This window comes from Neomonachus schauinslandi, chromosome 11, assembly GCF_002201575.2.
Source record: "Neomonachus schauinslandi chromosome 11, ASM220157v2, whole genome shotgun sequence".
NCBI lineage: Eukaryota > Metazoa > Chordata > Mammalia > Carnivora > Phocidae > Neomonachus > Neomonachus schauinslandi.
In genome coordinates, this window is record NC_058413.1 from 45,439,332 (window position 1) to 45,461,436 (window position 22,105).

Sequence of the window (22,105 nt, forward strand, 5' to 3'; positions counted from 1 at the left end):
ACACATCAGATGAAAAGTGCCTCACATCGCTTCCTCTTCACATTCGGTTCACCAGAGCCAATCATACGACCCCGCTAGCTCGCCCCCAAGGATGTGGGAAGTTAGGGTTTTCTGCGTGCCCGGGAAGCCCATCTCTGCCACGGAAACTTAGATATTTGCTAAGTCCGTTTCACCTCCGACAAATAAGAAAACAAGAAAATGGCATCTGGAGCTGGGAGCTGGCTGGCCTGAGCCCAGGCCTGCTGCTGCTCACTGGCAACCATGGGGCTAGGGAGGTGCCTGTATTATGGTTTCTGGTTTCTCCTCCAGTTTCATTCATTTGTTCTTCAAACATATGACGGGTCGTCTTTCAAGAAGGCCCTATGGTTTAGAAAGTTTCATTTCCCTTAAGAAACAAATTTGGTCTAGTGATAGGAATGGTGTCATAGGGCAACTCATAGTGGGGCCCAATGGGGCCAAAAAACACTGTGGGCTGGAAAGAGGGGCTGGGTTCACGTCCGTCTCTAAACCTTTTGAGAGATTCTGCTTACATGTTGTTTAAAAAGTTGACTCTGATACAGTTGTGATATTCTCAGCTGGCAGAGAAGGCCCTGGGTAAGAGAAAGCATGGTGTAACTAATCAAACTAGTGAGGTGAAGCTGCTGAGAAGCACGCTAATTGGTTAATGAGTAAATGTAACCATTTTATTTAAATTAGCAGCAAATTTCAAGCTATCCTCAAAATAACTGAGAATATTAGCCCTCATTAGTGTAACAGCCTGGAAAATGTCTTCTCCTGGGAAAAAATACAACAGTGGGGTCTCCCCACAGACTATTTAATCAATCACTCCTTCACTCACTCATTCATTCATTTGCTCATTCAAGAAACATGCCCTGAGTGTTACTTTATGCCAAGAATTGGGAGAGGCAAAGGCATCTTTGCCCAGGCCCCGGGTCTGGAGGAGGAGCCAGGCGCTTAGATCATGACAGTTCATATGATACAACCCTACTGCCCCCAACCAGCTTCTCGGGAGCCCAGCAGGATGGACAGTGCGAAGCAGGGTCTGGGGGCTTCTCCCATTCTCCCTGCCTGCATCTTCCCGACTACAGAAGGCACAGGGGAAAACAGTACGTTTCCTATGGGAAGGTAAATTCATGATTGTGGAAGAAAGAAGATGCAAGGATCTTTAATTCCCTCTAAAGTTTTAGAAGTACTTAAGCCACCATGTTGTGCTTCAGAAAGTGCATTTTGACTCTAAGTATGAAGATCAGAGTTGAGCTGAAAGAAGTATTCTATTTTTATGCAGAGACAAATGCCATGGTAGATCAGGTCGTATGTGTAATAAAAGTAAGAAAAATATGGAATTATAGGTGGACTTTGGTACCTTTGCTTTTGGGAATGGTTTGGAATTTCTTCTTCGTGTTTTAAATTCGCCATCGGCCGTGCATACATACACACTTGCCAACCCCACTGGGCTCTGTAACGGAGCCGTGTCTCCTCTCCCGGCCCACGGAGCTTCTGGTGGCCGTGCGGGGGGCATCGGAGGCCTCTCGTGCATTGTGCAGCAACCCCCCAGATCTGTCGAGGAACATCTGGGAGACAAATGAGCAAGTTTTACTCTGTCGCCAAGAATTTAGATCACCAGCCGCTTCTCTGTGACCTGTGGGAGGTTTCTCCACCTCTCTAGGATTTTGTTTATAAGTCCATCAGAATGCCTGGCACTGAGTGGCTGTAAGGTTTGGAAAAACTTCCTTGAGTTTACTTCTTGGTTCTGATGTGACGTTGGGCCCCGTGCGCCTCCTCGTGTGTGGTTGTCGTGTGCAGCAGCAGCTGACAAGCGTCAGTACAGTGCCCCTATGGGGCTACAGTTTGAGGGGAGCCTCAACCAGTCTTGAAACTTCGGCTGACACCTCCAGCTCTGCATGATTCGGGGCCCAAGCCATAGATGGTTATCTGCACATCTTCATGCATTGGGCTCTGAGCTGTGGCATCTCATAATTCCAGGGCCATCATTCCCACAGGAGGCAGATTAAGTGGTACCTCTAGCTGAATTACCAGCAGGGCTCTAATGGCCTAATGTGACCACACCTAAGCCCGTGCCTAGAACGTGATGGCAGGTGTTATGATGTCATGCCGAGAGCAGCCTCTCCAAGTATGAAAAGTGTGACACTTGAGGCTGGGATGAGGAGGGCTGACCGTCTGCAGTCATCCCTCCCTAACCCTGCACCACCAACCCAGGACCCCCAGGGCTGGAGTGGCTCCCTTCATCCTTGCAGCCCTGGAAGCATCCATGGAGATCAGGTGCCTAATGTTATCTGCCTGCATCCCAGGGCTCAGGAGCTCACTGCTCTGTGTCTGCTCATCAGTGAGGAGTGAAGGCATTGTTTTCAACCCAGCCTGCAATCTCCTTTCTTCCACAGAGCCCTACTAAAGAACAGGAACTAGCCTGTCCTGGGCCCCATGGCGGGTACTTGCCTGTGAACCTGACCCTGCACTTATGAGCTATGTCACTTGGGACAAGATACTTAATTTCTCTTTACCTCAAATATCTGTAACTTCAAACCTAGTTTAACTACAGGCTACTATATTATTTTATTGATATACATTATATTTATATAATACATATTACATATATATCTGTATATAATAGACACATTTTATTTATATTTATATTTATATATCCATATGTATAATTAGTATGTGTTAGTCTCCCTAGACCCCTTCCAGGTGTCAATTCATTTCATCTTAAAGCCATGTTGCCACCTTATTCCCAAAGATGTTGGCTCAAAGACATAAAGGTGTGCCCAAGTCCCCACTCCAGTGGGTGGCAGGTGCAGGCCCGTAGTGTGCAGAACACGATGGTAAGTGCAATTATGTCACAGCCAAGAGCACCCGTTCCCAGGGTGGAAGAAGGGGCTCACAGCTGGGAAGAGCAGGCTGATCACCTGGTGCTGTTTTCTCTCCCGGCACTGCCTCCCTTAGGCTCTAGATGCTTCCCCAGGGCACAGCCCAGGTGACCCGTCACAGGGCTCCTTCTCCATCACAGACAGCCCCTGGACCCACCCACAGCTAGCAGCCTGGAGCGTGTCCCTGCCCTGGGTGGGTGAGCGCCAGCCAGTTTGGCACCCTTCTTCCAGAAACCGCCCCTCTCAATTTCCCTTTAAGTGGCTGCACTCAGAGCCGACACATCAGCTCAGTGGGGGGGTGCAGGAACACAGGGAGGCGCCGATGGGGACGTTAGCACGTAGATGTTGGGCTGCGTGAGCTACTCTCTGAGAGTCAGGGGAACTCTGCCCTGTTCCTGAAGCTTCGGTTCTAAAAAAAAAAAAAAAAAAGAGCCGCTTGATTTGTTATTCATTCCACCTGCTATATTCTTCACTTCATGTCCAAACTCCACAATTAGAGTGGCAAACAGCAAGTTTTGCATGACTTTTATGAAGCTCCCACAGGCCGGGAGAAGCAGTCACCACAGTGGGCCAGCCCTGGGGAAAATGGTCGTGGCTCACCACCCAGGGAGCTGCCCCTCCCGCCCGCCCTCCACTCCTGGCCTTTGGAGAGCTTTGCTTCTCAGGCCTCTGGCGTGGGGGCTGGTCACTGAACCAGCATCAGAGCAGCCAAATTTAGATCCAGCCTGGGACCTGGCTCTGTGCTCTCTGACAGATCACTTCCCCGCTCCAAGCCTCAGCTTCCTGGTCAGTAAAATGGGATGGAGGCTGGGGTTTAAATGAAGCAACACACCCAAATGTGCCCAGCCCAAGCCTGGCACGGGATCCGGCTCAGTAACGTGGGTTTCCTTCTAATTAGGGCAGCCTCTCAACATTTTTGAGAGCTCGCTAGTCTGCCTAGAGATAATAATACTGACAACAGCCTACGTTTCTTGTTTAGTGCTCCTCGGCGTCTCTGTAAATGCTCTGTGTGTATGATCTCCGCGACTGCTCTCAGCAGCCCTGGGGAGTGGGTTCTGCTGTTACCCCATCTGTCCACGGGAGGAGACTGGGCCTTGGGGCAGTTATGTAACTTGTCAAGGGTCACAGGATCACCAAGCGGTGGCCCCTGGTGGCCCAGGGGCCAGGGCATGCTCGGAGCCGTGACTTAGGAGTGCCTCCCTGGTTTCATCAGATCTGTGGCCTCCGCTCTCAGGAAGTTCTCTGGGCACAGGACTAGCCACCACAGTGTGGCATGATGAAGGCCCGCGCCTCGGAGGTGTTCAGAGTGTGCTTGCTGGAGGAAGAAAGGCTGCGGTGACCATATAGGGGAGGGAGGATTTAGCCCACCGCCAGGCATGCTCTTCTCCTTAGGACCTAAAAGAAAACTGAGTCTGATTTGCAGTTTCCTCCCTGAAGGGACTATGGCAGGTTCCTGAGGCTAGGCTGAAGGGAATTTGAAAATACTACCCAGCTGGCACTGCCCTTCCCCATCACCCGGGGCTCTGACCCAGAACACAGGTGGGTCAGCTCTCGCTTGATGCATAAGGACTCCTTGCATGTGCCTCTGGCCTTTGGGATTCCCCCTTCCACCCGAGGAACTGGGGCAACCATCTCCCCATTGGAAGACATCTAGTCTCAACATTCCCGGAGCAAAGCATCAGATCCAAAGGCCCCCAGTTCTCTCCACTTCCTACCCTTCAGGTCTCAGCCGAAGTCCACTTCTGCAGGGCAGCCTTTCCAGACCACCCCATCCCAGGTGCTCTCATGAGTTACTCTCAAATCTCTGCACCTGTCTGATTGCTTCACAGCTCTTTCAGTATACGAATAAATGTGATGAGAAGCACAGTGGGCGGTTAATCGTGAATTTGTCTACTTGTTAAACAAATAAGCTTACGATCTACCACTAGATCGTAAGTTTCTCGAGGGCAGGCACTTGCTTGTCCTCCAGTGTATCCCTCGAGCCTAGCACACTGCCTGGTACAGAGCAGGAATCTGTTCATCAAGTTGGTGGATTTTTGAGTAATTGAAGGTAGGCTTCCTGACAAAGACCTCCTAGCAGCCTGCCCAGCCACACTGGATCTGCCACTCATCAGCCTACACCCAAAGCCTGACTCTTCTGTAAAATGAAGTTAAAAACATCCACCTGATAGAGGTTTTGTGAGGATTAAGTGGAGAAATACACAGGGTGCACAGCACCGAGCCTGGTACCCTGTAAATCCTCAGTCAATATACTGCAATTACTATTATTTTTAGTAATAAGTTATTAGTGAAGATAAGATCTGGCAGGATCTGTAATCTCTTCTTTTAGACCCAGTATCTTTTCGTGGGGACCTGGGGATGGGAGCTGGAGAGGTATACCCTCCCCGACTGGGATGGAAGCCAGATCGTGTGTATTTTTCTTGAGGAGGGCCAGTTGTTATGGGGCATGTTGGACAGGAGTGGGGAAGGAGAGCCCTTCCATTGAGGCCTCTCCAGCCCCCATGCTTGCTGGCACACAGAAACGGCCTGCCTTCCTATTTGACTCAACCCTCAGGCCAGAGAGAGTTCTCCTATTGACAGGGCTGCAGTCTCCCCGCCGGATCCTTTTGCAACTCACACTTGCACTTGAGAGGTCCCACGGAACTGCACGCAGGAGTGCCCAGGGTGCAAGCAGTGAGCCAGGGACAGAGTATAAGTCACAAGCCTTCCATCTCAGGAGACACACTGCTCTTGGACTGCTTAGGTACAATGTCCACCCCCCACCCTGCAAAGGCTCTTCCTCCTTCAGTTTGGAGCAGGAAGTGGGGAGCTTTCCCCAGAGCTGATGTGTGTGCTCTGCTGCCCTTTGCACGAAGGCAGGCCCTCAAGCAGCGAGCTGCATCATTGGCTGCTCCTTGCTCCTGTTTCTGGGTGGGGCAGTTCTCCACTACGTGGGCCTGTCCTCCTCAGTGCAGGATGGTTAGCTTCCCTGGACTCTGACCAGCAGTAGGCTCAGTGTGGACTGAACCATCCCCATGCATTTCCAAAGGGGCCCTGGAGGAGGAGGTCCGTACCACCCCTGGCTGAGAATGTGATAAAGAAGGAAGCATACGACACAGGTTCTAGGATTGGGGAATGGCTAGTGGCCTTGAGTGGGGACATCTGAGTGGTGTTTCTACCAGGGCAGCTTAAGGATATGCTGGTCTATTTCAAGAAATTTCCTAAGGAGATGTGTTCAGAACGTATTATGTGCATAAAGGGGTTCTTGTATTTGATTTTTCCAACTAACTTCATTGTCACCACACTGCCTTTGTCCCAGCTGCTTTTTCTGCAATCTGCTCATTGCTGAGCATTAGTCCTGCCAGCACAAAGCTTTAGTGGAGTCCTTGAGGTTAGCACTGTGTTAATATACTGGGAATTTCAGCAAAGCTGGGCCCTCTGAATCAATCACTAGAACAGCTTTATTTTTTTTCTTGCTCAAAAGTACATTATTAAATGCAGGAACACGTGTGGGAGTGGAGGTTGACTTGGGTGAAGGACACGCTTAAAAGGAAAATTTCATGACATTTTTTCTGCAGGAAAAGGGCCTTGCTGGTCTTAATTCTTGTATAACTGAGCCTACAGAACACATTTATGTCTCTGCGGTATCTTTAGCTCCTCGGAATATCCTGAGCTGCTCAGAAGTCACTCAGTCATATTTGCCTGGGGCATTATAGGTACTTAACAGCTATATATTAAATAACGAAAGGACTGAATTCATGGAAAATTAAGGCCTTTTTTAAGTGAGGATCACAAAATGGACTGAGCCCGTTTTCCCCTTTTCAGTTGCTCTGGGGGTTTCTAGGGTGGCAGGGTTTGAGCTGGCACTTACCCCTGAAGGAGGACGGTTGACGCCATTGGTGCGTTTCCTGAGTACGTGGAGGTCACACAACGTCTGGGAGGACGTGGTAGGTAGAGGGCCTCCATCCAGAGAGACGAGTTGGACAGGGAGCCAGCGACATAGACTCCTCTCCCCACCCTGAGTGTGCTAGTTAAGGATGGAAAGAAGCCGGCTACTAGGAGGGGTGTGGCGTTGAGAGAAGGTGTGTATTCTAATTTGCTTTTTAAGGGAAGCAATAAAGGAGCGCGTCTGAGGCTGAGGGAAGGAAGTCTGTAGAGAAAGAGGTCTGATACGTGGGGAGAGAATGAAGCAACATTCTGGGGGTGGGGAAGGGGCAAGGACAGGAGAGGATGGGGTCCAAGGCCAGTGGGGCTGGCCCCTGGACTGCAGGGGAGGAGCTCCTTGGTCTGAGGCCCGAGGGCAGGATGGAGGCTGGTCCAAGGGGAGCAAGTTTGCAGGCTGAATTGCAAGTCAAGCGTGGGGGCTCTGCTTATATTCCAGAGTAGCGAAGGCATGGACACCCTGCTAAGGGGGGTGGCTCGGAGACTGAGCCGGCACCCCCAGAAGGCCTAGTGGGGAGTGCAGGGTGGCGGGGCCCGGCTGCAGCTGAAAACCATGAGTCTGTGGAGGCTCTAATTTGCCCAGTTCCACAATTTTTCGTGGGTCGTGCCCAGCATCCAGGGAGAGGGTGTAGAGAAGGCAAACGGGCTGCAGAGGCGGGGCTTACAGGGTATCAAAGGCAGCAGGAATAAGGAATTAAAGACTGGAAGGTGCTGGCAAGGGGGTGGTTGAAGGAATTTGGGTGCAGCCTTTCCGAGAACGTGGAGAGGCTGGGAAGGTGATAAAGGTAGGGGAGGAAAGGGAAAAAAAAAGTTATTATTCGGAAGTTCTTGGGTTGATGAGCAGGCATTCGGGAAGTAAGAGTGAGGTATCACGACGAATAGGGGGTTGGGGGGCAGTAGGGCAGTGGAGGATAAGGTCTGGGGGTACAGCAGTTCCGGGCACTAAGAGCTGGGATCCAGATATGGGCGGCTGAAGCGCAGCGCAGGTGACCCTCCCCAGAACTGAGGCCCCGGGGCAGGTGGGGCCATTCATTGGCCTAAGCGATACCCGGTGGGAGGGAGGGGGCACAGCAGACTGCACGGGAAGCGCTTGGGTGAGAAGCACAAAGTGGGCAGCGCGTGGTGGGGTCTGATGGCTGATGCCCAGGGAGATGTTCCTGTCCCGGATGGAGGGCTGAGGTGTGGAAGGGGTGCTGCTGTGGGGAGAGGGGAGAATTGGCTCTGCCTTGTGTCCCTGATGGAAGAATGAGCAGATTCAAAGCCCACAAGAGTGGCAGTATCCTCCAGGAAGAGCCCTGTGTGGTGGGGACAGGAGAAGTTGCTTTCGGCTGGAAAGGACTGTCCTTAAAAGATACTGGGACTTCGGTAGGCATTTGGGGAAGGCTTGGGGGGGGGGACGGGCAGCAAAGGAAGATCAGGCGGGAAAGAAGCACAGAACATATCAGGAGTTGAGAGAGGGTGACAAAGTCCCATAAAGACAACGAAAGTTAGACCTGATATACACACATAGGCCCATGGGAACTGGGAGGCTGGGAGGAAAGGGATGGCGGAATCAGACTAGGGAACCCCATCTCCTATACTCAGCCACTGCAGTCACTCTGGGCCCCACAAAGTACCCACTCCCATGTTCTCACGGCAACAGAACTCCATCCCCATTACATCGGTCCAGGATCAGCAGAGCTTCATGGAGCTTCCCCTCCACCCCTGGAAGGAATCAGAGTCCCAGCTGCCTGGGAGAAAAAGGGCTGAGTCATGGTGACCTAGAGAGGTCAGGGAAGGCTTCCTGGAGGAGGAGCTGCACCTGGAACTTAGACAAAGAGTAGCATAAGCAAAAGCACAACAGAAAGAGCACTTCAGGAGTGGGGGCCACAGGTGGGAAGAGGTAGAATCAAACCTTCCTTTCCTTCTTTAGTAAGAAGCAGGGTATTGTAGTGTCTGGGAGCTGGATTTGGAGCCAGGTGACCTGAGTTCAGTTCCCAGCTTTGCCCCTTGCTATGCATTCATTTACCTCTATCTAATTTAGTTTTCTCACCTAAAAATGGAGACGATAATACCCCACTAATCCAAGGTTATTTTGAGGATGAAACAAGTGTATTTGTAAAGCATTTAGCATCCCTGACATACAATAAGAGCTCATTAAATATCACTAGTGTAATTATTTTCTGTAATCAGGAGGGGAAAAGGCAGCAGTTTGCTGAGGACCTACACTCTGTGCCTTATACTTCACAAACACACCTCTGAAATGAGCTACCTGTATCATTTTTACTAGATAGAAAACTACCTCCCAAATTTTGTGGCTTATGATACATCCATTTGTTTAGCTCAAGACTGAGGGTCAACAGTTTGAGCTGGGCTGGACTGGCCCTGTCTTCTGCTAGTTTCAGCTGGGCCCAATCAGGCATCCATGGCCAACTGCTGGTCAGCTAGTTGAGTCGGCTTCTGGAGGTTGGCTGATTGTCAGCTGGAAAGAGGGAGCTTCTGGGGCATGTGTGTTTCATCATCCAACAGGCTAATCTAGACTTCTTCACATGAGGGCCGTGACAGGGGTTTCTAAGAGCAGCAAGAAAGGGCAAGCATAACTGTCTGAGTCTCTGCTTGCATCACGTTTGCTGTGAAAATGTTGTCCTTGCCCAGAGTCAGTCACAAGGCCACAGCCAAGCCCAGCCTCAAAGGGCAGAAGCAGAGTTGGCATGCAAGGATGGGGAACATCTGTGGCCATTTTTATAACATATCACAATGGCTTATCATGTCCATTTTTATTATTTCATTCATTCACTTATGCATTTGTTCACTTGTTCATCCAAAAGTATTTACTGAGCACCTGTCTTGTGGTGTGCAAGAAAAGGAATCCCAGAAAGAGGGGCCTCGGTCTCCTACTACTCTCTCCATCATGTCAAGCAGTGATTTGGATGATAGAGATACAATAGTGAGCAAGACAATAGTGCAGTCCATCTGGCATTGCTGTCTGAGGTCTGTAACATTCAGTAAAGTTGTGAGCTGGATCTTCTTCCCCCAGTAAAGCAGGTAGGGAAGGAGGTAGAGATGGAGATGGTGTTGGAGCAGGCACAATCGAGATTTACATTTACAAATTGCAATCAGGCAGCAATATTTCATCCACATGAGGTCGATTTCTCTGAGCTAACTTCTCCCTACTCGATCTTAACTTATAGGGTTTTTTTTAAGATTTTATTTATTTATTCGAGAGAGAGAGAATGAGAGAGAGCAAGCACATGAGAGGGGGGAGGGTCAGAGGGAGAAGCAGACTCCCCGCCGAGCAGGGAGCCTGATGCGGGACTCGATCCAGGGACTCCAGGGTCATGACCTGAGCCGAAGGCAGTCGCTTAACCAACTGAGCCACCCAGGCGCCCTAACTTATAGGTTTTATTACCATGCTCTTTCCCCCATCTTCCTGATCACTGAGATTGCTGGTGAGTCCAGATCACCACTGACCTCATATGTTAAAATCTCTGTCAAATACACACATACATACACACTCTCTCTCCCCCTCTCTCCATCTCCCTGGGAACATTCTAAGCTCTTCTTAACTCAGCGCAGGGTAACAGTTGTGGTGAGCCATCAAATGATTGAGACCCCTCATTGCTCATGGGGCCAGGTTAGAGTTAGACCTGGCACAGACTGTGTCCTGGGAGCAAATATTGAGAATCTTGTCCTCGAGAAAGAATCCCATTCCATCTAAACGATTAATCCACAAGGCCATATGGAATGTGTTGTCCAAGGTTCTGGTCCAAAACAGAAGAGAGCGCTTAGAAGAGTCTTAGAGTAAGGGACATGAAACAGGCACTAGGGAGGAAGCTTGGATGGATTTCTAACCTGGAGTTCAAGGTCCCTGGAATAGTTTATCAATACATTCACTTAATCAACTAATGTGTTTTGAGTACATGTCACATGTCAAGCAGTGATTTGGACAATAGAGATACCATAGTGAGCCAGACAAGCTTGGTTCCTGCCATCAGGAAACTGTTAACCTGGTGGAAGAGATCCATGTTACAAAAACAGCACTAATGGCTAGCACTAAGCAGCCCTCAGGCTACACCATTCCCTGACCACTCTGTGCAGGAAGTACTGTTCTGACCGCCTGCTTTGACAGATGAGGAAATTGAAAGAACGAATGGCCAAGGGCATCATCTGTAGTCACACAGCTAATGAACAATGGTGGGGGGGGGACTTAAATGAGGCAGTTCGGATCCAGAGTTAATCTTTCTAGAGTCAACTCCTTCCCCTCCCCGCACTGGATCAAGTTTTCTTGGTACCTGTTTTCCAAGTCCTTTGTTGTTTTCTTTAAGAGCATGCATCACATTCTGTGATTCTATTTCTGTGTGATTACTTGGTGAGGGAGCATAGCAAAATGGTTGTGTCAGTCAGTTCAGGCTTCGTTATGCTCCAGTAACAGATGACCTCGAAATCCAAGTGGCTTACAATAACAAACATTTCTCGGTCGCGCTACTTGTCCAAGTCTTTGCTGACCTTATCTTCCTTTTGCAGTGCCCTGTCAAAAGCAGCCAATAGTAACGAAGGAGTGCTCTTGATCTAAAGCACGGTCTACCAAGTGACTGCAGGCAACAGTTACGCCAAATGCCTCACCACTGCGTAAAAGAGGTCACCATCTTTCCAGCCTCTGGGGATGGTTCCTCCCTGCCCGCTCTCTGGCCCCAGAGTCAGTGTCCCATATTTTCGAATTTGACAGCACCCCTCATCCGGTATCAATTTATCATTCATCTTAGGCTGAGGGTCCCCAAATCGCAGTGACTTACAACAAGAAATGCTTATTTCTTACTCATGCTCTGTGGTCATCATGGTTCAGCTTCAGCTCTGTGTCATCTTGCCTTTTTCTGGGACTGAAGAAGCAGCCCCCATCTGGGACACTGCCAGTCCAGTGGCAGAGAGTAAAAAGTGATGTGGTAGGTCACATGATGGCTCTTCAAGCTTTTGATTGGGAATGGCACACGTCTCTGCCATTTATATCCCATTGGTTAAAGGCACATAGCCAAGTCTGACGCTAATGATGCAGGGACATGGAATAGCTCAGTCGGGGGTGGGGGGGAGGACACAGGAGGGGCTTCACAGGACAGAGCAGTGAATCAGCCTGTTCAAGTCGTTGAGGAGCATGCACTGACCGGCACAAGCTGATGCAGAGTTGGCAGACAGCTGTGGTTTGAGGAATGAAGAATGCCAGGGCATTTTCCCAAGGGCACAGGATCTGTTCCATCCTAGCTGTTTGTCAGTGAGCAGACACAGCTATGAAGGGCTCTGAGCAGTGCCTTCCAAAATAGGGACCCAACTGGACCCTGCAGCCAGATAGCTGGTGTCTGATATTTCTTCAAGATTGTGAACTTCCCATTGAACAAGTGAACCATGTCTGTGCATTCGAGGGGAGGGGGGCATATTATCAACAACAAAAACTGCCACAAATTTGGGCAGCTTCAGCTGAAAACACAGGGTGGGGGCTATTACAGAAAACCCGGGTGATTCATTGCATAGACCCCAAAGGAGGGTCGACAGGGCCAAGAGCAGGGGAGGCGGGGGGAAGGCAGGAATGGGGGCAGCTCCAGGGGCCTCAGCAGTTAAGAGTTCATGGATCCGCTCGAGCTACACATGTCTTAGCTACAGAACTGCCTCATCTCTGTGTCTTTCCTGGGAAGAGACAGCCTTCTTGGCCCCTTGACAGCCCACTCTCACCCATGGGCAGGTGGTAGAGTTACAGAATCCAGACTATTCGGGGCCCACCCCTGGCCGGAGCCATTCTCAGAGAAGGGGTCACTGTTAGACATTATAGGCCAATGCAAGGACAGCTGCTCCTGCCTCTTCACAACTGCCTGCCCCAGTCCCTGGCTCTGCACCCTCTTATCTTGTTCTGAAATGTACAGAGAGCAGGAGGAACAGGGGAAGGGCAGCAACAGAACGGGGATGAGCAGCTAAGGCCCAGGCCTGAGCAGTGGGCAGGCACTGCTCCCTAGAGACAGACACAGAAGGCTGCAGAGAGACTGCTCAGCCAGCGATCCCAGTCCAGGGCACCTGCTCCTCGTCTCATCCTGGGCCACGCCAATCTTACTTTCCTGTAACCCAGTTTCCTTTCATCTGCAGTTCTCAGCTTCTTCTCCTCTTATACCTACATGATAGATGATATTCAGATACTCAGCCCACTCCCAGGGGCTTCCTAAGGCTGTGTGAACCTCCAGGCTCACTGGCTTTTCATCCACTAGAGAAAGCATACTAGCCTGCAAATGAGTGAGATATTTATCTTGTTAAAAAAAAAAATCAGACATTCACAAACCAGTAATTCATTATTTAAAAAAGTGCCTTGCTTTATATAATAACTGAGTAAAGCATATACATACATGCCACCTATATTCACCCTGTAGCTAAAGACCACTGTAACTTGATCCTTTTACTTCATTCCCTTTGGTGTTCTTGAAAGGTCTCCTGGGTATTCTGTATTTGTTAATACTCTTAGTTGCAAGTGACAGAGACCCAACTCAAACCAACTTAAATGCAAAAAAGTTTTTCTCTCATGTAACTGACAAGGCCATGTCTGGCTTCAGCTTCAGGCAGGGCTGGATCCAGGGGCAGGAATGAAGCTTGCTGCACTCTTGTCTTCTCTTTTCTTCCTTTCCTTTCCCCTCTCCTTATTCCTCTTCCTCTTCCTCCTCCTCTTCTTTTCTCCCTTCCACCTGCCCTCCCTCCCATTTTGGCTATGGTTCCCTTCATATGTAACTTTAGTCTCTTTCATATTCAAGTGGAAAAGGTTTCCCTGATTTACCTGAGGAAGAAGGCAGCAAGTAGCTCTGGGCCTAGAGCCTTCTAGCATGCTTGCACAAATAGAAAATCTGAGGGAGGACTTTCATTGGTCCAGACTGGATCAACATGTCCATCCTGGAACCAATCCCTAGGCCAAGGCAATGGGGTAGACTGTGAAACATGCCTACCGTTATGGCCAGAGTGAAGCAAGATGCTGTTACAAGAAAGCAAATAAAGCTGCCAGCATCAAGAATCCTTGCAGCTGCCTTCTCCAGTTTGTCTCTGGTCTCTCGCTGCTAATTCCCTCCTGCTCAGCCCTCAGTTTCCATGCAGGAAGCCCAGATGGCCCCCGCCCCCTGGCTCTCTCCTGGGACAGAGGAGCTGACAAGGGAAACACTGAGCCCAGGGGACACCAAGAGCTCAGAATGACACGGGAAGAGAAGACAGAACAAGGTGGGAGATTCGGGTTGCTGCCTGGGTTGGCTGGGTGGCAAACAGCCCCAGAGATGGTGGTAGAGAGATGGCTGACGCCCATGCTGTGGGTACGAGGCCCAGAATGAAGCACACGAGTATGAATCTAAGTCAAAATTTCCAAGCGCAGCAATGGTGCCGAGCGGCTGCTGGCCTGGCCATCCTGCCCAGGTACACAGTGGGAGGCAGAAATCAGGCCTCGCTTAGTCTTTCCTATTCAGTCTTATGCTCAAAGACCGCACCCTGGTCCAAAGCTCACTTTTCTCCCCTGTCCCGCAGACAGGCCTACAGAAGGGGCTGTGTCACCTCTAGCCCCAGCTCGCTTTCCAGGCCCTTTGGATGGTTATGACTCAGAAGACTCTGAGAATTCCTCGGATGTGCTGATAGGTGGAGGGACAGTCCCACCTGAAGTCACAGGATGCTATCAACTCTTCAGCCCTGAGCTGCTTTTCCAGCCTCATCTCCCCACCCCCGGGGGCACTCTCTTTCCCCAAAATGGCAAGGTAGTGCCAAGCCTCCGTGCCTTTGTTTGTCCTTTCCCTTCTGACAGCGGTCCCTCATCCTACTCCATTATCTGGGCACACTACTCTCCTCCTAGGCTGTTCTCGAAACTCATCACTCACAGACCAGCCCCAGCCCCTCCAGCACTCTGACCTGCTCTGACGCTGCTCTCAGCCTGGCCGTGAGGCGCATCTCTTCCCTTTTCGGAAGGCTGTCTCCCCACTCGGCTCCCCAGGGGCACCCATGTCTTGCTCCTCTCTGCTCCCCGGTGCCCAGCTCAGGCCACACCCTAGTGGGCATGAAGGAGTGTCTGCTGAATCAAACTGGATCGTCTATTGGCTATGCACTGAGTGCCTGTTACAGACCGCTCCACACACACCTGGCGGGCTCAGGTACTTAGCCTCTCCTGTTCTGTTCCACCAGGGAAATGGGCTCACAGGGGGTTGCTCTGAGCTGGGGCCCTTGCTTTCCACACTGGTGCTCCTTCCCAGCTCTGGCAAACAGGAATGTTTATAAATGTTTTCCTTCCCTTAATGTACCTGGTTCTGTGGTTAGTGAACAGAAGATCATTTTGGAAATGACTCCCCTTCACTCCTGATTTAGCATCAGTGCCCTGCGGCCCTCAGCGCTGTAACTGACCTCTGTGTCAAGGGGTTAATGACCAGTAACCAAACACTTAAATCAGCCTGCCCTTTCTGCAGAAGGGTCAGCAGCTCATTCTTGGTAAAGAGGACAAAGCCCATTTCTAGCACACATTACAGATGTCACAGTCACTACTCTAAATTGAGATTGAATAAAGCAAGCCTCGCTCCTTCTCTGCCCCCACCCCCCTGCACGAGGCAGGCCGGCGGCCTGCCTGCCGTTTCCGGGAATCCTTACGCACAGACCCACTGGCCAGGCCGACTCAGGACGGAGGCCAGAGGTGAGGGGGTTGAGGCTGGGCAGCTGGACTGGGAGTCCCTTCCCTACTGGGTCCCCACCGGCCTTGTTCTCACCCTGCAGTCCCTGTGGCCAGGCCCATGGCTAGCAGCTTTACAGGTCTGGAAACTGAGGCTCAGAGTGGCTTCTCAGCCACAAAGTGAGGGCAGGGCTGCCGAGTGGAAACCCAGGTCCACTTGACTCTATCCCACCAGATCAGTGGTCCTCAAACGTTCTCATGCATCTGACTTACCTGGACGGCTTGTTAAAACACAAACTCCTGGGCTCTGTTCAGAGTTTCTGATTCAGCAGGTGTGGCGTTGGGCTCAAAATGTGTACTTCTATCAAGTTCCTAGATGATGCTGGGACCACACTTAGAGAACCGTTCTCCTAAACAGTGGTGCTTCCTAACCCCTAGGCCGCCCTCATCAGAGTCTTACAAACAGTGCCTCTGCAGATGGGGATCCCGCTTGGCCCCAAGATGAGAGGGAGGCTTAGAATCCAGGTGGTCGTAGGTGCTGTCCCAATGTTTCCTCCCTAGGCTGCACAAAATGTCCTTACTACAGCTAGTTTTGAACCTTGGTTGCACATTGAAATCACCTGGAACAGACTCCATACCTAGGCCTCACCTTCTAAGACTAATACAGACTTTAAAGCTCCCCAGGTGATTCTACTGTGTGACCAAGGTAAAGAGCACTGCCTTCGCTTGGTTGCATTTAGGAGTGTGTCCCTTTGATCGCTCCATTCTCCCCCACTTCATTTGCTCACAGTTCTTTCTCTTCTTCCAACACCCAGCACCCATCCCCTCCTCCCAGAAGCCCACCCCATGCAGTGGTCCAGCCCACAGGTTGGCTTTCCCTCCAGTGATCTTTGCCACCCCGCCCCCATTTTGATACTTTGTAATCATGCCATTGTTTGTGGTTTTTGGACCCCTAGACTGTCACTCCCCTGGTGTGTTTCCCCACCCCCACAGAGGACTGGGCTCTGAAAACTTGCTGGGCTGCAAACAAATCCTTGAAGGTATAGATCTCCTGCAAGTACCCAAAGAAATGACCCTGCTCCACCCTGGATCACTTTCCCCACAAAAGCACCCTGCAAATAGAGTTGTTTTCTCCCTGTAGTAGGTTCTAGAGCCTCTTGTTAAAAGTGCCCCGCAATGACTCCCCTCCTCCCACCCCCTCAGCACCCTCCAGGCTGAGGAAGGTTTTAGCCAAATACCACCACTTCCACCCCTTCTCCCGATGACAGAGTGTCTCTAAATGTCTCTACCTTACCTCATTTTTCAAGGTCACCCACTCGATAGGCCAGCGGTGTTGCTGCCCCAAATCCACATGCCCATTGTTTGGAAGAGAGCTGGGACTTCTCTTGCACCTTGGAACCATGTTATTAAGTCATTTAACCAACCCCATTTTGTTCCTGATTTGCCTGGGAGGCCCTCCTCCCTCTCCCCCTGCCTGTCTCAGCCTCTGCTCTGGCGGGGGTCCCCTGCCAAGGGCTGGGGGAGACGAGACCATCTGCGGTGCTCGACCCGGGAGTGGGATGAAGGCCCTGAGTTGCCAAGGTCTCAGGCCAGTGACTCAAAGATATTTACCAGTAAGAATTTTTTTAATATATGAAGATAATAAGAGGGCCCACCCTAACTCTAACCTCAAGCAAAGAAATATAGTATCTCGATTTGCCCATGGGACCTAATCATAAGTGGGGGTGTTATTTTTTTTAGTAATATGAAGAGAAAAGCTCACAGAACCCTATGACTTGTCACTCAGAGCAAGGTCAAAGGTCATGTGGCTTTCCTCTAGACCAGGGCCAACAAACTACAGCCCATGCACAGCCCTTATTTTTGTAAATGAAGCATTACCAGAACACAACCATCCATTTACTGTGTTTAGCTGTGTTCATGCTACGATGGCAGAGTTGAGTTTTCAGACTGTATGGCCCTCTGTGCAGGAAAGAGTTAACACAGCAGGCCTGTGCCGTCCTTTGAAAGGCCTGCTTACCATGTTGGCCCTTGACAGGCATCTGGGAACTTGGATTTCAGAAGGGTTCCCACCATTCCCAGATGTGTTAAGAGTGGCTTGCTGTGCCTGACCAGACTGTACAAACAATATGGTTTATGCTAAACACCTGCTTTGCTCCTGGGAGTCTGGAATGTTGGTATGTACCAGGCAGAGGCTGCCTACATGACCAGCCCTGATAAAAACCCAGCTGAGTCTGTAAGAGCTTTCCCCGTAGGTGACATCTCACCTGTGTTGTCCCAGTTGCTTGCTGGGGGAATTAAGTGCATCCTGTGTGACCACTAGGAGAAGACCCTTGGAAGCTGGCACCTGGTTTCCCCCAGACTTTGCCCTATGTGCCTTTTCCCTTTGCTGATAGGACTTGTATCCTTTTGCTATAAGAAATCATAACCGTAAGTACAAATATGGGCAGAGTCTTCTGAGTCCTAATGAATCATCAAATCTGGGAGTAGCCTTAGGGACCGCCCAACATACTGTAAAGCCAAAAATATTTGCTACCTGGCCCTTTAAGGAAAAGTTAGCCAACCTTGCTCTACACAGCCTTAGTCTGGGTGGAAATTATGAGTTACATGCCTCCTATCGCACAGGACTCTCAGCTCCCCAAGGCCTGGCACAGGTCTTTTGCTCTGTATCTTCGGGCCAAGCGCAGTATCTTACATGAAATATATGGAGGGAGGAAGTCAGCAAACCTACAAATAATGGATTCAAGCCATGTTTTTTTAAACTATGGGTGGTGAATTCAATTTAAAAGTGTATGACCAATGCTTTTCAGGGAAAGAATAGAAGAGGAAGTATCAGATTGCATTGCATATGGTGAGACTAAGGTTCGTGTCTTGAAAATTTTGTCTGTTATACATGCAGACCAGCGACTATCCCGGATGATGATGTAAAAGGGCTTTCTTCTTGTCCATTGCAATGGAAAAATCATGTGAAGCCCACTGGATTGTGCTCCCTTTGCCAACTGCCCAGGGAGAAGCCCCCCCGGACCCTCCCCATCTCTCCGGTCTTTACACTTAACCGCGTTCTTGCCCCACCCCGCAGAACGTGTACTACACGAGCAGTCAGCAGATCCACGTGGGCATCCTGAGCCCCACGATCGACGACGACGACAACCGGTGCCTGGTGGACGTCAACAGTCGTCCACGACTCATCGAGTGCAGTTATGCCAAAGCCAAGAGAATGAAGCTCCACTGGCAGTTCTCTCAGGTAACAGCCCCCGAGCCGCCGGCAAGAGCAACGGGAGTGAAGAGCAGGTGGAAGGTCCACAGGGGCCCCAGAGTGTGGGGGGCAGATGCTAGGGAGCAGCACGGGGAGCCAAATGGGAGCACAGTGACTCTCGGGATTGACTGGGCACCTACCATGTGCCAGGGCCTTCACGTCCATTATTAGCTGTCTCCTGATGCTGGCTCTAAAGGGGAAATTATTGTTGTTGTTGTTGTTGTTTTACTATCATTTTATTTAATTTGTAGACATAAGGAAACAGGCTCAGAGGGGGAAGTCATCTGCCCAAAGTCACACAGTAAGGAGCAGGCCTGGGATTTAGACTCGGGCCGCTCTGACTTTAAACCCTCGCCTTTCTTCTCCACATATCCTTTCTCCCGAGATGAAGCCCAGTGTCCCAGGTGTAGACAGTGCTGGGGTGTCTCTGGCCTTGTGCCCCACTCTGCCTTCCTCCCAGGATGGGCTCCCTCTAGGGGAGGAGGCTTCCTCAAAAGACCCTGTGGATGCAGCATTCCTGTGTTAAGTCTCCATCAGTTCTGAGGCCCGTATTTGACTTCCTGCTCTCCATTGGCCCAGTTATAAGATGAAGCCCAAAGATTAAGATGCCCAGTGGGAGACGGCCCACAGTGACCCCACAGAGGCCTCCCAGCCCCCAGGGCATCCACTAAGTTAGAGCTGGTTTCCCCCCATAGGCAGGGACACTCACCGCCCAGGTGGTGCAGAGGAAGTGCTCAGAACAGGAAGTGAGGAACCCATCACGTTCGAAGGCATCGGGGACTGTACGTGGTGGATGCTTCCAGGGAAGTCAGAAAGGGAATGTCCATATTTGTGGGACTGAGTGGCAGGACCCCGACTCAAGCCTCCCAGCAAGCTGCTCCTGCCCTAGGGAGGAAGCTGACAGGTGCTGGAAGAGGCTTCGTAGTTACTGTCCCCGTGGTGGGGGGGCAGGGAAGAGGGGGCCCTGGCCATCTCTATATTCTACGGGCATGGGAAACCTTTCGCCTGTGACCTGGGTATGTGCAACCAGAGCACTGAGGTCCTAGATGAGTGGTGAAGGTCAATACCGAGTTCAAAACAAGGTCCTAGATTTAGGGGCTAGTTGGAGAACAGGAGCAAGGGCCTGGACGAGAGCCTTGTGACCCCAGGAAAGCAGATGCTAGGGAGCAGCATGGGGAGCCAAATGGGAGCACTTCTGAGGGCAGGTAGGAGATGTGTGCTGCTGCTTGGAGTCCTGGCTGGGCCCCCAGTGCTGCGCCAGGCCAGTGACTCCCGCCCTGCTCCTTCCTGTTTACATGACCTTCGCCGCGTGTTGTAAACTATAAAGAGCAATAGCCAGCCTTCATAGAGTGCTAAGTGCCAGACTTTGTAAGCCCGGGGCACAGAGCAGCTCAGTTAACCCTCACAGCGGCTGCCAGATACCGTCACCCCGGCGTTCCACACAAAGCTGTTAAATACCATGCCCAGCGTGGTCCTGGGGGTGACTATCCACACATTGTTTCAAACTCTCTTTTACTTCCAGTTGGGGCCTGTTGGTAGCAGCACCTGGAAGAAGGTCAGGGTCAGGGCTGAGGTTTGAGAATACGGGGCACAGCTTCCTCGCGCCTCCCTCTCTCTTGCTGAAGTCCCTGTTCTCACCCCAGACTCTGCCTCTGTCACGCCCCCTGTCAGCTGTGTAGCCCTGAGGGACACGGGGAGGGGCTACATTTCCCCTCTGGCCTCCTTTACGTGGAAAGGCCGAGAGAGCGCCAGAGGTGTGTGGTCAGGGAGGAAGGCCAGATGCATGCTCCGTGCTCTCCAAAGCAGCTCAGGCTAGATGCAACATTGGCCTGCAGCCTGGAGGCAACAGAGAGGAAGGGACACATGGGCCGCATGGAGGTGAGTGGGGCTGACTTTGCTGGGGTGAAACGGAGATCGTCCCCTCCAGAGACTCTGTGCAGGGGCTCCCATCAGGCTGCTCTCTGCTGCCTTCAGCCAGGCCTGCGGGGCCCATGAGCTCAGCTTCCCCACTGGGAATTGGGAAGGAAGCCGCACAGGAAGGTGGTGGGTGCAGAGCCAGAGCAGGGCGGGTGGCTTTTCAGAAGAGACAGTACTTCACCTTGAAGAATGTGTAGGAGCTTGCTCCATATGAAAACCGGGAAGGGCATTCCAATGAGAGGGAACAGCATGCGCAAAAGCTGTGGAGCCGCCAACCCTGGCTATGTTCAGGGAGCTGTGGAGAGTCAGGCGTGGCCGGGTCCTAGAGGGCACGGGGTGGGGGTGTGGTGGCTGCCGATGGGCCTGGAAGAGCAGCTGGGCCAGGTTGGGGACACCATGGGCCTAGAGTTGGGCCTGTGGGCGTGAAAATGTACAGCTGGGGACTGGCCTGTTTAGGTCTGGGCTTTGGAATGCTCCTGTGGCAGAGACTGTGGAGATGAATGGGAAGGGGGAGATTCTAGAAGGGGAAGAGAGGCAGGAAGAAGAGCTAGCAGGAGGCTGAAATGCAGTGTGAACATTTAGCCGTTCCCTCCTCCCTCTCCTCTAAGAGTGACCTCGGGGTCCTTAGGGCCCTGCCTGGCCACCGAGATCTCTCAGGGCAAGGTCTAAGGCTGCCCCTTGGAGCCCAGCTTCTGGTGGTGTGGCTAGGAGGCCTCTAATGGACAAGCATGCCACTTCAACTGGCCAGGAGAAGGAGTAGGAGCTTCGGGCAGTTCTGGAATAGCCCCTGGAGGGCGGGGCGCAGCCAGGCAGGCACCTGATGCTCAGGGGACTCTGTGTCACCGGGGTATGTGTGCTCTTGAACTGAAGTGAGCTCCCTGGCCCCTTTGCAAGCCTTGTTCCTCCGAGGAGCTCCGGAATCACCAGGGAAACAGAGCTCAGTAGAGCCTCAGCCCCACTGCATCCAGCCTTGTGAAGTGCGGTGTTAATAAGCCAAAGCAGCTCCATCTCCAAGACGGCAAAACGAGATGAAGTCCACCTGGCCAAGATCACACAGCCTGAGCTGGAGTTCAAATAGGCTGGTTGCATCCGAACCATTCCCCGGGCACGTTGCCCTTTCTTCCAACCCTCCCAGACGGACATGCCCGGAGGTCTCAGGCTGAGGTGACTCATCTCTATCTCCAGATCCAGGGCCTTGGTGCCCCTGCCTGGCCCTCATCTCCTCTGTCCATCCCTGACTGGGGCAGAGAAAGGAACATACCCCTAAAATAGACGTCCTCGAGGCAAAGACACCCCCAAATCCAGCACTTTCCTTTCCTCATCTGAGTGCATGGCCTTGAACAGGCAGCCCCACGTGACTCCTACTTGAAAGGACATAGTGACCAACAAAGCAGGCAGTGTTTTGGATGCGGAACCCTGGAGCCTGAGCAGTTTTCAGCCACTTACACATATATCCAGTTAAACTCCCAGGGTGCTTTGGCAGTCACATCTTTGATCCTTCTC

The 22,105-nt window shown here is 51.4% G+C and overlaps 1 protein-coding gene across 2 annotated transcripts in view; it reads left to right on the forward strand.

Annotated features, from left to right (window-relative positions):
* The window catches only part of GALNT18 (polypeptide N-acetylgalactosaminyltransferase 18), a 346,837-nt gene that overhangs the window by 312,892 nt on the left and 11,840 nt on the right, over positions 1-22,105 (forward strand). For both annotated transcript variants that reach the window (XM_044919842.1, XM_021685303.2), the window contains one exon: positions 18,509-18,673. In XM_044919842.1, the coding sequence (XP_044775777.1) occupies positions 18,509-18,673 (165 nt within the window). The remainder of the gene's footprint in view (positions 1-18,508; positions 18,674-22,105) is intronic.